Raw genomic sequence first — 15,707 nt, forward strand, 5'->3', positions numbered from 1 at the left:
GTTTGACAGTGCAGTGCCGGGGACGTTGCTCTCTCAGTTACAGCCCCCGAGCCATAGTGCTGTTGGCGCGTGCGGGGGCGTACGGGTGTATTTTGCAGAAAGTGCGATTGTATATAATTAAGATGACCAAGGAGGGTTATACGTGGGCCCCATAACATTGCTTTTCCTTCCAGTTCACCGAAAATGCCATTAAATGGTTTCATTAGTGTATTCATTTTTCACCGCCTTTTTTTTTTTTTAGCACTAATGCATTTACAGTGCCATAGGTAATTAAAACTGGAGTATTAAATTAATTGTGTTCCTAAGAGTGCTAGCCATGTTGGAAGACAAAAACCACAGAAAGTCCACATCCATTATAATTCATCACAACTAAGTACAGTGTTTATATTAAAAATCTACAGAATAATTGTAGAAAGTCCTCAGAACTATTGAGATGGTTAATATCTGAAGGCTGATACCTAAATAATTCAACAACTGAAAATGCCGTTTTTGCAAATAAAGGTCCCATGCTGTTTCCTGCACCTGTGCATGATTTGCTTTCTTTTGCAAGTAATCAGCACTGCTGTAGCACGTGTGACTAAAGCCTAAAAGAATGTGTACATACAATCCATTAATGACTTTATTTTAAAATGATCAGGTTTTAATCAAAAGCACTGAGAAATGTTAATGTTCACTTCCTCAAGTTAAGTTTACAAAGCCTGAACTGACACCAGGTTAACTCCTGAGTCCTACCAGTTTATTTTCATTTACCAGCTGGCTTCCCTTTCAGTTTTTAATTTCCTTCTAGCAAAGGGCACAAATGCTACCTGAATTAATGCACTTGTATCTAACATCTGATAATTTTTAGTCTGCTTTGCTTCAAAACTGTGTAGTATGCCATGCTTATGACATTTAGTGTTGCCAACTCTTAGGGTTACAGTGAAGTTTTGCAACACTTTGTTTTAAGCTCTTCAGCAGATGCAATTAAATTGGAACCTCAGGTCACCTTAAAAATAATTACATTCCTAAATCTCAAGTTTGAGAGAAATGCTGGAATATGTCAGCCCCAAAAGGCTTACTAATTAGAAGGGAAAGAAAAGCTCTGAGTTTCGAATTCTTTTAAATCTTATTATTTTTAAGCCAGTATCATTTTGTTTGAGAACCTGGCTACTTTTTTTCATGCTTGTATTGTCAGCACAGCATTATTTTAGCACTAGTTGGTATCCATGAAAAATGCATGAGCTGATAGAACTGTGACATCAAAAGCAAATTCCCTTTTCCTCTTTGCTCTCTCTTGCCCTTTTTCTCTTTTCTTCTCACCTTTTCCTCCTCCTCTTGTTCTTCCCCCCTCATTATTCCCTCGGTGATTTTCCAGTGAACAGATCCTCACTGAGTAATAGGGTTGCACTGTGTTTTCATGTTCTTAGGACAGAGAGGAGCAGTTCATTTAGTTTTCACCTTTGTTCTTTAAAATCTACAAATCCAGGCTCTGGTTCTTCTTGCAATAAGGTCAACAGGACCTAGAACAAGTTTTTATGAAGCCAGCTAAATGTCTACTGAGTGGGCATTGAGAAATCAGTGTTAAATAATTCTGAAACATCAGAAAAAGTTTACTTTCCTCCCAAGGGAATATTTATTTTATTGTAACACTATGTTTAATCTTTACAATAATTTGGGACTTTTCTACAAATTACTCAAAGGAGTTTTAATTTAAGATGCGGAAATGGGATGATTGATTGATGACATTCAGTGGTGCTGTTGATGTGGATTTTACCACAAAGCAGCAAAAATGAAGCTGCTTTCTTTTAAAAGATGACTTAGACACTAACAGATATATTAAACTTAGTTCCCTAGCCGGGGAGATTGCAGTTCTCATTCACAGAACTTTAAAAATAGCTGTATTTGAAACATAAAATCTTATAAAACACTATACTGTACTCTATGCTGTACAAGGGTAGAACAATTTCCTAGGGACAGAGTCAACCCAGACTTGGGGCAGCCTCCCCCACTCCTGCCCAGCTGCTCCTTCAAAGCTCCCCACAATTTGAAAATTTTATATTTCTTTTCACTGGATCCCTCCAGTATTACAGATTCACTCCCCTATCCTATTTCTTCCCCTCTTTAAACTACCAAGAACTGCGTTACACAAAGACGCTCCAAAATATCTATTCAGCTATTTTCATTACAAAATAATCCCATATATGACTGTTGCTATTCTGGAACAAGTAGAGCACATGCAATATTTTACTAAAGGATTGTCACTTTAAAATCACACTTAACTTTATGTTGGAATAACTAGTATTTGTCCAAATCATATATTTGGAACAGTGCAAAAGCAGAAATTTTACTCAGTTTTACCTATATTATCATGCAACCGGGAGAGTATTTTCTGTAGAATGTGTTTAGCCACTTCTTCTCCTGCTTTTTTTATTCTTTTTATTTTTTCCCCAAAGTTGCCACTTTATTCTCTCAAGGTTTGGCTGAAGTTAGAGAAAAAAAGTAATTGGATTTCTTCATCAAGAACATCCTTGGACTGTGGATGGCATGCTAGGTTCTCAACTATAGTTTTTGTAAAAAACATATGGTTGAAAAGATAAATGTGAAAATGTGTAAATGATAGATTGCTAGTGAGTTGTTCTGTCAAATGACATGATACCAATATTGTCTACCTTTTTCCCAGTTTACTGGATCATACATAAAGGGGGAAGTATAACATATATGTAAGCATTGACTCATTCTAATGCACTGAGTAGATTTTGGGGGAATAGTGTCATCCTTTTTCATTCCAAATGCTATTTTGAAAATCCTTCATTTCTGTAATGTAAACATGAAACATAGATCACTTTTTTTTAAAGCTTAGGGCACACAGCAAAATATTTATCCAGTTAAGCATTTTATAACTTACTGATACAGCTTTTTTTCACCTTTTGCCCTTTCTCTGTCACCTAGCTAAGTCAATTCACTCTTTTGATCACATATCTTTATTTAGACTTTAAACGATGTGAGCAAAGACAATGTGCTAGTTTTATCAATCCACTCCAGCTGTGGGTAACAGTAACATTTGGTCTATTGTCTTTTACTGGCTGTAAAGCACTATGTTCAGTGTTTAATAACATACTCACTTATAAATAACATACTTCAGTCAAAAAAAGAAACCATGGAAGAAGTACACGGATGATTTTTCACAACGCATTTAATCTTTCTTTCTAGTGCAGTTATATTTCAACATTCTTTTCAAGTAGTTCTGTAATAACAAGGACAGGAGGTTCCTTATTCTGCAGCTGCTTGATATGTTCATCTCTTTGTTGCTTTCATGAGTCACAAATAAAGGTAAAGAATCAATCCCTGTTGACAGTGAATTTTTGGTGTGGTCACAATTTTTGGTAGTTTCTTAATAATCTTAAAACAGGCATTCCACAGTTGCAAATGCAGGCATAATTGTTGGGTCTGTTGCTATCATAGAGGGCAGTAAGTCATGGCCAGAGTCTGCTTTGGCTCTTGTTGAGGTTAAAGAACACGCAGTACAGCAGAACCCATCCCTCAACAAAGCCCTTGGGGAGCACTGGGATGTTTCTTATATCATCAGATTTATTCTGTGGAAAGGCATTCACGTTCTTAATATTTTTTTCACAGTTTAATAGGATTTAGACATATGGTTCTCACTGCTTTTAATGGATATTGCACGTTTAATTTCTATGCAACTCCAGAAATTAAGAGATACGTTCCTTTAAAGTTTACTTTAATCATAGCCTGTTTTTTCTCTCTCAGAAAATACTATTAAAGGTATTTAAGCTGATAACTTTATACTAGGGGGGAGGAACTCTGACCTTATCTACTTTACAGCAATGACCATGTATGACTGGCCTCTAACCTGGTTACAAAATGATAAAATCATGTTGTGAAACCACTATTCATTTCCTAATAGTGTCTCTAAAACCAGCTTAAACTCTGAGAGAATTGCTACTGCATTTTCTCTCTTACAGTTGTAGTGCACATGATACAGAGTATTGGCACTACTGTAATTTTCTAACACTAAAATATCCTGAATTTCTATTGCTAACTAATATTTAGAATGAATGATGACTGATTAAGGATTTTGAATAAATGAATGAATGATGGGCAGATTTGCTAATTTTTGCTACATATGCACATTGTCACTACTGGAGCAATGTATGGCATTTTACAATAGACTTGAATATCCTGCATCAGCCTGCTTGAAACCTGGGTCTGTATCATTAAGAGATTATTTATGCAGTCAAATTTAAGATTGGAAACTCTCAAGCTGCATAATACTAACCTACCATATAGTAAGTTTGCATTCATCTTATTTGAATTGCTTACATTGAACCCCTCTCTGTCAGGTCGATGAGTAGAACAAATAATTTCAAGGATGTTGCTTTATGATTTTTGTTATATGACTATACAGTCCCAACTTGTTTTTTGGGGGTTTTTTGTTTGTTTTTGGATTTTGTGGGGGTTTTTGTCACTAATACTGAGATTAGACAAACCTGCTTGCACACTGAAATGATCCCATGCTGTGCAATTCCTGTTGAGGAGCACATGAAGAGAAGTTGGCCCAGTAGTTGATCTGAGTTATTTAGTCAAAGTTTAAAGTGATGAGTCAATCTGAAGCATATACATCTGCTCAATCAAATACAGACCGTGCTGGATTTTCTTTGAGTCATTCATTCGACAAATGACTCACAACTGTGACCAGTATTCTGACTTACTTATCCCTTTAATATGAAACTGCTTTGGCCTCCACCTTATTTTCTTCTGTCCTGCTACTGATCTCTCACAGAAGACCCTAAGAGCTAAGGCAAAGAGTTTAACTATCTAGGCACTCTGCTGCTGGTAGATCCCAGATAAGCACAGAATTGGAAGGAGAGAGTAGCTGGCTAACAAAGACTCTGGATGTCTCCCCACTTGACAACGCATGGGTGAGTCACGGTGCGTACAGGTGGAACAGCCCCTGTTCCATGATGCTTCTGCGCATGCTTAGACCACTTCAGCCAAGGTAGACGAGGGCTGGAGTAAACTGGTGGCTTGCTCTGGGTACAAAGTGAGCTTCAGTTTTGATTTCATGCTTTTACAGGATGCTCCAAGCCTAGTCTGCTGAGTCCTACAGCTGGAGGGGAGCCAACCATACTACATCACAGCGACAGAATATAGTCCTTAGGGAATGCTATACTCTGGGGAAATCCTCTGTAAGGAAAGCTTCTCAGGCACAAGTCCAAATGATCATTCTCCCTTCTCCCACAGATCCAGGGACAGACATGTTTTAGGTGGACACCACTGTCCACAATACCCACACTGGGGCCTCACACCCAAGAGAAAGTGATACACTGACAGAATTTCTACATTTCTTAAAAGTCAGGCATTCATAGATATGTCTGGTTTATATAAAGCACGCATGTAGAGCAGAACTAAAGGAAACAAACTTTAAAGGTGGTAAATCCAGTGCATACTTTAGTCTTGCTGTCTTTGGAAGACTTAGGACAGCTGGAAAGTTATTCGGATTGTTACCATAGAGTTGCTAAGCATTCATGGCAAGGAAGACAATGTAAACCTTTTTGTTACCAGTACCAATTTAGTGCACAGTTGATAGAATGAAATTGCTAGTTTCAGTAACTTATGAATTAAGAACCAACAATTATTTCAGTTGTAATTTCCAGTCATCCAAGAAGTTCTTAGACAAAAAACAAAGGCAAAGGCAATCCTAAGACTACCTTCACACATGGAACTTATAGACTGCAGTGTGGACACAGATATAAAGTTGCAAAAATGCTTATATCCACATAGTTTATTGTTCTATAGGAACACTTTCTAGTGATTCAATGTATCATTATACATCTCTAAATGTACCCATGTTTAAGGTTGAATTGGCATAAATATCTCAGCCTAAAATATATTTGGAAAGTTTGCATCCTTGTTATAATTACAGAATGTTGTAAAACATTGCATGTAAACCCAGATTTACAGAGACAGGAGCACTTAAACCAGCATACCAACCACTGTGTTGCCCCCAGAAATCTTAACTGCAAGCTTCCTTTAGTGCAAAAAAAAGTCATCTACAGCTCTGCCTAGTCCTTACTGGATGCAATGGATAAGACCCCTCCTTTAAAAATAGCTTTCAGTTACACTCCGTACCGCTGACTCATCTGAGGTACAGTGAAATAAATGCAGCTGATAATGAGAAAAAGGAGAAAATGTGCAAAATATTTCTTTTACACCTTATCTCGGTTGGTATCCCCACTAAAGTCAGTACCAAGAAGAAAGGTTTAAAAGATCAGATGAAGTTTAAAAATGGCCATACCTTCCCATTACTGCCCTGAACTGCCTTGATTTTTATTTTCTAATGTTTGTGAGTGGGTGTGTTGTGCCTCTGTGACAAAACTGGAGTTCAGTGAGAGAATTTCCTGCTTCACAGATAGATTTTTAAGCATGCAAGGCATATGCATGACCTCAATTCTCCATTTCTTGCCTGTTGTGCTACTGAGAGTTTAGCAGCAAAAGAGTTACAATCTCAGCATTATCTAATACTTGTGCATATTGCATGCGCACATGCTTGGATAAAAATGTTTAGCAGCTGACACAAGTTGAAATAAAATACTTCCTCCCTCCTGCCTCCAATAATACTTCTTTCACACCATCTAAAGGAATCTCCTTGGCAGGAGGACAGTTTGTCAAAAAATCAGGAGGAGGAAAGGGAAAGGTATGCCAAGAAACACAGCTCATGTCTGTGACGATGGTGGGATTCTCAATGAGTTCAACAACAGCCTGTGAGTACAGCCCATCTCTGAGTCCAATACATATTGATTCTTCTTAACATTCATGTAAAACCTGGTTACAAAAAGTGGTGACTTTCCAAACACCTTTGCAGAACCAAACAGAACTGCTCTTCGCCTGGTGAAGCTCAGTCCGACTGTGTGAATGGGGAAATGCTGCCAGAGGAGTTTTATTCACTGCCATCAATTTGTATCTGTTAGGCTGACATTGCCACCCTGGTGGGCACCACTTCGCAGGCTGGCCTGTCTGTGGGATTTGGATGGATTTTGGCACTAACAGTGGGATCTGGAAGAAAACACTTTTGGGAACTACACATTTTGTGCCTAAACCATGAGCAGTTGGGGGTGGGGGTCTCTAGACATCCATATGGAGGGGCTGGTAGTGGGACATGGCAGTCATATGGGAGAAGACCCTCACAGCTGCCCATTATGGCTGGCCTTGTTGCAGGTGGAGTGTCCGCCTGCTCACCTCTGGATAAGGCAGATGGTTAAAGCTTAACCTGAGCGGGCGGAGGAGGTGATGTAGGGACAGCCCTCACAGCTGACCTGACCATCTTGCAGGGGTGTGCAGGGGCTGGAAGCAGCCCTTCCCCAGGCCTGCAGCCTGAGGAGGCAGGCTCGGTGCTGTGCCTGCCATGGCAAGTCCATCACCATGGCCTCCTCCTCATGTCCGTCCAGCACATCTCCAAACAGCTCATCAGGAGCCTGGGCAACGCTGGGGCTGCTGCTGGCCCCTGCACAGCAGTCATGCGCCACCAGCACACCATGGAGCAGGTCACCACCTGCTCCAAGGAGGCCCATGGCCATACCCACCTTTTAGGCCTTTGCCAAAACTGGGTAGGAGGTGTCTCTTGGCTCCAAGCCAGGTAAAAGCTTTGAAGCCTGTGGGTTACGGGCACTGGGTTTGGCCACCCGTTTAGCCGACAGGGTAAGAAACAGCACTGAGTTCAGCACTGTAAGCTGGGCTATTCCTCCTACACCAGCCGGATCACATCCAGTGCTAGCATCGGTGCGTGGTATATATAAAACCTCACGGAAATTAAGAGGTCCTTCTGCTGAGAGTCATAAAATGTAATCAGTTCCAGTGGGGGTCAAACAACAAAATGCTCCTGGGAATAATTTGGACTTTGTTTCTTCAGTTAAGCCAGAATGAATCTACTAGTGATTCATATTTCAGTGGTGTATAACCTTGTGCATGTGACCATCCTTTGTTCTAAAATTAAGTCTGTCCCTTCTCTCCCTTTATTTTGTAAACTATCAGTTCATAAGGATTTAGGGAAAGATAAAAGCTCCTGTAAATAGTTATGGTTTCACAGTGTTAGGGAATGCAGGACAGAACTTTCCTGATTTTTTTTAACACATTCTACTCCTAAATCCTACTCTTAGATGTACCGTAAGCTTTGCATGCAGACCAGACCATGAACTAGTTTAACTAGAGTTATTTTGGCATCAGTTTAGTAGCTGTGCTGTGAACTGTCAGGTGAACACATTGAGAAACAAGGTGGAAACACCACATTAGCACATTAACACAGAGGTTTAAAGGTATTTAGTTAAGTAGGAGTAAAAAGGGGTCTAGATGAGCCAGCGAAAGCTTTGTGCATAGACTAGTTTTTCCTTTTGTCCGGATTTTGCTTGTGTAGGAACTCTGCTTAATTCTGTATCAGATGACTGGTGTAAGTATATGCTTGTCCCACCAAAGGGAGACTTGCCTTGAAGTATCTGAAATATGTCTCCTAGTATGCTTCCCTCCTACAGTAGTAGTAAAGATAAAAATCCATCTCTGTCAGCTGACTTACACACTGTTTCCTTTACACTTAAAGCATATTATATTAATTCCTTTGACAATCAATAACCATGTATTTCAAGAGATAATTATTTTCCCCTATATGAATATGTTCTAAAGCCTTTGCAAAAGGTCTGCAAGGGGAAAAGCTTATTAGTGTGTTTGAACTTCTAATGAAATTAAATGAAGAGTCCACAGTAAGATGAAAAAGTATTCAGAAGGATGGCGTGTTACGTAAGTGAATGTAAGTTCAATCATACTAAAATTATTCTTTTGTTCATTATGAAACACGATTATTTTTTCCTAATAAAAATAATGTGGATGAGTAAGATCTGCAATTTTTCTGAAGGAATATGTGTAGATAGATTCTTTAAATATTCGGTGGTGCTCAGTATGTCAAAACACTGGAGCAGCTGTAAGATCAGAACCCAAAGGCCAACAAGCAAGCATGCAGCATCCAGGAAGGTGATTAAGGTAAAATGAAAGGCGCTTATATGGGTTCCATTCTAGTTGCTATTTAATAAACCTATCTGAACTTAACTTGTACATAGAAAAATAATAAACTCTTGCAGGTTACTTGTGCTTATGCAACTTGAAAACAAAATCTATCAGTTGAGCCAGGTCCTTGGCTGTACTCCAATAGCTCAAAACAGGTCTAGAGCCAGCTTAACTGCCCCAGCCATAAGTATTTTCACATCTCCAGAAACAGCTCTGCCAGGCATAGACCTGCCGAGACAGTGTACACTTCCCTACTTCTGAACTCTGACTCCCAGAACACAGACAAAGAAACAAAAGGCATGGGAAGCATGGACCTGCTCTGCAGTGTGTCTCTGCCTCCAGAATACTCCCCCTGGGCTAGGAATAGCTGATTAATTCTTTAAACAACAAAACAAACTCCAAGATAATTAAACAAAATGTTCGTCATGTCTTTCTTCCCCTATCCTTCATGGGTTTTTTTTTTTAAATTCTTCATCTTTGGAGATTGGATAGAATAAGTCTTGAGAAACTATTTAATGTCAACTGATAGGGTTTGGGCATGTTTTCTTTTCCTTGGTCTTTAGTGAATCATCCAAGGTATCATTTTAGAATTCCTGTTGCTTGTTTTATACAAACATGCTCTCAAAGCTTCTGTCTGATGAGGAAGTAATGACAATTTGTGGAGTAATAAAAAGGAGTCAATATTTTACAATGTTGAAAACTGTTAATAATCAACATCAAAAGGTTTCAATCTGTTGACAGTTATCCACTTGATTTATACATCTGGCTGCCCTACTGTCTCCTCTTTCAGGCTAACTGGAGGCTGCTCCTCTAGTACAGTGGTAACTCTGGAAACATGGAGGTAGCAGCTCTCCTAAGCAAGGGGTTGAACCATTGCTGAAGGCCTGAGCAAGAAGTAGTCCAGGCAGTACATGTGATTTTCCCAGGTTGATGTGAATTAATTAAGAGCAAAGACACTGCCTCTAGGAACAAAAATCCCACCAGCCCCAAAACAAAACAGAACAAAAAACCCAACCCTCTTTCTAGCAGTTGCCTAGAGCAAGGGGATGGAAATTTTGGTTTTGTGTTCTTGTTGCCTAGAGTGATGTAAAACCTTTGCCCTGTTATAACTAGCTACAAATCCTGGGGCTGACTGGGTACTACACTGTGTGAGAAGGAAGAAGAAAGAAAAGAGAGAGTCATTTGGGGCACTGAGTGGATCTGAGGGCCAAGCACAGTGTTTGAGAAGAAGAAATTTCTTACTGTCTGTTTATTTAGGAAGACTTGAAGGGATAGAGTTGATACTGCCCTATTATCCTCCTGAAAGACATACTAATTCAAACATTCCAATAATAACTTCTCATGCCAGGAAGAAAATGTTATTTTTCCTTTTATGACAATCAGATGTATAGTGGGAGGAACGCTCAATGTGCATCTCAGAGATAGGTGATACCAGTTATGAGAAAAAGAGGACTTCACACCCTCAAACTAAACCTGTTTGGTTGCCAGTACAGTAAGCAGCCTGAACAGTGCAGGGATAGAATTACAGTAATTTAAAGTGTAGTAGGTAACACATAAAATCCCTTATCTAGAGACACCATAAATTTGTATGGCTCACTTAGCAAAATGAAATGATGGCTAATGTTCTCCAGACTCAGGCTTGTCTCTTTCTAGGTTTGACTGAGAAGGGAACAGAACAAGGACTCTGGAGAAAGATGCTGATTTCAGCCTGTTTAAACCTGCTTCTCTGGTGTAAATGATCACTTTCTGTCCTCTTTTTCTGCAGATGCATGAAATCCTGGTTCAAAGAAAGATTTTCATCCATATCCTATTTTGGAAGGTTAGGTAGCAACAGGGATGAACACGTGACAACCAAAAAATTAAAAGGCAACACAGACACCTGCTTGAAAGTACTCTTTTCATACTTGTAATTTGCTCCATCTCCTTATCACTTTATGTGAACTTTGTCTCACAAAAAGATAAGAAAAATATTATGCACCAGATGATTCAGATGGCTCCCTATTATGACACTTTGCAAAGAAAGTGGTATATAGATGTTATCTGTACAAGGTGAATTTCACCTTGCCCTTCACCGCCCGATTTCAAAAATATTAGATTTATAACATTTCTGTTAATGTCACCCTTTTCAGCTTGGTTCTTATTTGTTTTTCATTTTATCTCTGAACTTGTTACAGTTTCCTAGAACTTACAGTTCTGGAATAGTTTAGATCATTAGGCAAAATCAATTGTTAGTGTTAGTTTAAGTGCATCCTTATCAATCAAAAACACAGCTTAGCATCGAACTGTTATATCCAGCTTTACAGCAGTAGGGTAAGTCAAAAGTTAGCTTGCACTGATGTTATAAAAAGTTTTTGTGGGAGAAAGAGTCACAATTCCTTGGGATATTTATAGTATTTAAGAATGCTTTTAAGTCACTTGTAATGGCAGATGTCATTGGGTACTCTGTCATAAGTGGTTTTCTTATTCATAACAAGTAATGCATATTGTAATACATTTCAAACCAGGCCCACATTAAACTTCATAGAAAAAATAAAAGACCGTGTCTGAATTACTGTATGAATTCCATTTGGATCTTGTTAATGCCATGTTGTGTTTTGATTTTTGTTTTGAATACAGCTTTAAGTGGGGTTTTTAGCCATCAATTTGATTGGATGGACTTCATGATGGATTTCACTGGATTACATTTAAAGCTCCAACACAGGTACCAATGTCACAGGCTAAATGGTGTTACCATTGGACAGGTAATGGGCTTGTTACAACAGAACTAACCTTGAATGGCTTGGGCAAGAGGCCTGCATACTAAGAGTCCTGCTTTTGCAAGTGCTGGCTCCCTTCTCCCTTCCACAGGCCACCTCCTCCTACCTCTACTACACAGGAGTGCATTCTCTTCCCCCAGGGTATGTAGCTGTGGATTTCTGCTGCTGGAAACATTGAGAGGGCTACAGTGCATCCTGGCTTGGATTAGAAGAGCAAGAGGGACTTGGAGGACCACTGGGAACTCAGAGGGACTGGGATACCAGATCTGGAGTCTAAACAAGTTCCAGTCACTGGTCCAGAAGGATCCCAGACATGGAGCTAACAGTTGTCAATGTGCTGGAAAATCAGAGTTAGAAATGATTAACCTGTAAGTGATAGGATCAATTCACAACACCACAAATCTTAGAACAGGAGCAGGCCACGTTCTAACGGAAATTGCCAAATTGGATAAGATTTTACATTTCATTCAGGCTTCTCCAGATTAGTGATTTCACAGCTGTTGAAAAACTCCCAAGAAAATAAATTTGGAACTTCAGGGGCATGTAGGTAGAACTATTTACAGTCATTGTTAAATAGGTTAAAAAATAGGTCAGTCTTCTTTCATTTCTACTCTTTCCTCAGCCATTTAACATCATGTGTGAGGATTTTAATTTTTTCAGTTACACAGCTCCCTTAATCAGCACTTCTCTCCATCTCATAAAAATCAAAGAGTCTGGACTGGGAGCTTCTCACATGTTAAGGCCTTTAGTCCAAACTCCATCTTAAGCACTGTTAGTAAGATCCACACTGGGAAGATGTAGCTCTGCTGATTTCTGAGTGGTTTTTTCCCTTGGTTTTTTTTTTTCCATTTTAATACATTTATGTAGAACTAAGCAGATAAGGCTCTGTGTGGTATGCCTCGACATGCCACTTGAGTCACTCTGGCTTCATCAAAGCACTGAATTGACACCCATCTTGGTTTACAGTTCTTCTTGTCGCTGCTGAGTCCTCCTTACCGCAATTATTCCACAGCCTCATAACTCAACAACCTGTCCTTTTTCCTGTCAACACAGCTTTTCTCTAAAGAATGCTGTTGACCAAACAAATACCTTCAAAGAGGATGAGACTGCTATTGCATGTGTAGCTTTTTAAAAAAATCAATCATCTGCTGAGGTGATGAGAATTTGGGGAATTCTGTGTTATAAATACACTGATGTTTATAGTACATGTATGGCTTGCTTGTGAGACTTCAGCATCTAGATAGAGCTATAAACAGGTGATGTTTAGTTCTGTCCTAGTGAATTATGTACCAGACACAGAGACTGGAGGTTCTGAGGATTACTTTTGAACAGTCAGGTGTTTGAGTTCTACACCATTTTAAATGCTCAAGGTGAAGCAGGGGCTGGAAAAGGCAGATTCTGGTGGCAAAGGGGAACTTTTATATTATATTGCTGCTAGCCTACAGTTTTCACTTACTGCCTTTAATTATTCTTGAATTGTATATTAGGTATGGCTTATTCAGGTGTTTCTCAAGGGCAATGAGTGTTTTGTTTCAGCAAAGTGTAAAGGTTACCAGAAGAGTGACTCCTAGAAAGTTACAATTAAGAACAGAAATGTAGATTCCATTCACAGGAAACTATTTTTAAGATGTGTCATCACTGAGAGAACAGACTTGGGTTAGTATAAGCTAGTTATTAATGGCTTTCTGATGTTAGGCATGGTAAAGGTCTGAATGTGATGAAGTTAGTAGGAATTCTGCTGCTCTTTGGTGACAATGACGTTGAGTCCTGAACTGAAAAATAAGAACATCTTAGCAAAAGAGTAGCTATTCTGAATAATTGAAGTAAAATACTAGAAAATTTCAGGATAAATGGAAAGAGCAGACCTCAGCATGAGTAATTAAAAAGAACTACAGTTGTTAAGATCTAATTATTATGCAAAACCTGAGAAGCTTAAAAATCCTGAATGTTACAGTTACATTTTCAGTCTTTTGACCACCTTATTTCTAGGTGATGGCATGATTAACATCTGACTATGAAGGCAGCTCAAATTACTTTCAATACTGCTTTACTGTAAGTAATACTATCAGCCCTAGCAGAATCTCTAAACCTAGTTTTCAGCCTATTAGTACAGGAATCATTTGTTTCTCAGCTGTTACTTTGAAACATATTGATTTTTCAGCCTACACATGCTTTCACTTGTTTGTGATCTTATCTTACTCAAATTTCAGTACCACACAATTCACTGCTAAGATAAAGAATGCAAAATTATTCACCTAGTTTGGCTTCAGACAAACAAATGGAAGTCAACACAAACAAAGAGAGTTGAATCCAAGCATTATTTGCCTGTGTTCTTAATATTTCAATACTTTGTAGAAAAAGCAAGTTGGGTAACAAGCTGTTTTGACTTCGCTTCCAGTACACTTTCAGGTTTCTCTAGTCTCCAAAGCCAAGAATCCAGTCTAAAGATGCCACAAAGCTTCAGAATGCTTCAGGCAAGACAGTGCCGTGTTCTTTCGACCTTTGTTGCTATACTTTGGAATAAAATAAAAGTTTTGCTGTAGGTAAAAATAAAAGCAGTCTAAGATGCTACCTAAATTCTTTTACACTTATTCCATATGTGATTTATGCTTAGAGGAAAGAACCTTGAGTTGGAACTGGTTACATTTGTGTTTTCTACTGAAACAAGTTCTGAGCTTGAAGCATGTCATTGGAAGCACCCTGCTTTGACAAAATTTCAGCAATCAGAGCTGAAGCCAATCTCCCCAAAATGGGGCAGTACACTGCCCAGATCTCTGGTGTCCAACCTGTTGGCAAATGGTCTGTGCGTAGAGCATCCAGATCATCCATCTCAATACCAGCTGACACAACTTCCTCAAAGAACAATTGTGATTTTTCCAGGAAAAGCACAAGTCTTGCAAGTGTCCATGTTGGCATGACACTGTTGCTCCACTGCTATGAAGGAAACAGGACCAGCTTTGTAGAGAGCAGCCTCTCGACTGCTCTGGGTTATTGAACTGGCAGCTTGAAAGCCAACCTCCTGCAGCCCGAGAAACATCCTGAGAGTTTGCAAGCCTGAACTGTGGCCCTGTGAAGGACTGCACTTTCTAGCTAAGTAAAATCTTTTTGATTCATTGTCTTCATTTGGTAGCAATTTGTTTGTCCCCATCAGTACCAGAGGACAGGACCTGACTTCTTGAAAAACTTTTGTTTGTCCCCAGCAGGACTTGACACTCCTTGCCCATGTTATGCAAGCCTGGCCTACCCTACATGTGACAATTGAGAATTGTCTGGCAAGATCTACCACCACCTTTCTTGAGAAAGGGCCTTTCTGAGACAGGGCCACTCTTTCAATGCCAACTGAATGGAAAGTGTTTGTCAATTTCTGTTTTATTTTAGTTTCCTCTGCACAGATCTGGAGAGTGCCTGCCTATAAATACTTGCTTATAGGGTACTTGGGAAACCACTGTTTTCTCCAGGGATCATGTTTTCAAGTCATATCCTGCCATGGAAACAGAGGGGTAATAAAGGACCTGAATTTAATTTTTCTGCGTCAACATCTCAGTCATTCATTCATTTGACCAGGTGGAAAAGCTGTATCACAAAATAAAGTCTGCAGTCTAAAATGATGGTTTCAGAGAAAGCAGCATCCCAAAGCCAAAGGGCTCACAGTGTAATAATAGAGGTAAGCAATCTTTTCCAAATCAAAATAAGTAGTGTAGTGATAACGACCAAATATGATACTCAAATTTTCAAGTCTTACTATAAAAACTTTTCCAGTCAATTCTGAATGTGTTTCAGACTGGCCTATGAATCAAAAAATATGTATTAAAACAGAGACTAGAATGTGTGACTGAATTCCAATTCAGTCTTTGCAACTGAATTCCAGACATCATAGAATGTTTTTCAAGATGTTATTCAAAG

General features: G+C 39.1%; 1 protein-coding gene across 1 annotated transcript in view; it reads right to left on the reverse strand.

Moving 5' to 3' along the window:
• BAZ1A (bromodomain adjacent to zinc finger domain 1A) overlaps positions 1-7,574 on the reverse strand; it is a 72,121-nt gene extending 64,547 nt beyond the window's left edge. Inside the window, exon 1 of the mRNA XM_017741639.1 lies at positions 7,314-7,574. Coding sequence (XP_017597128.1) covers positions 7,314-7,574 — 261 coding nt within the window. The remainder of the gene's footprint in view (positions 1-7,313) is intronic.
• Positions 7,575-15,707: the final 8,133 nt, after the last annotated feature.

This window comes from Corvus brachyrhynchos, unplaced genomic scaffold (genome assembly GCF_000691975.1).
Source record: "Corvus brachyrhynchos isolate BGI_N302 unplaced genomic scaffold, ASM69197v1 scaffold115, whole genome shotgun sequence".
NCBI classification, from domain to species: domain Eukaryota; kingdom Metazoa; phylum Chordata; class Aves; order Passeriformes; family Corvidae; genus Corvus; species Corvus brachyrhynchos.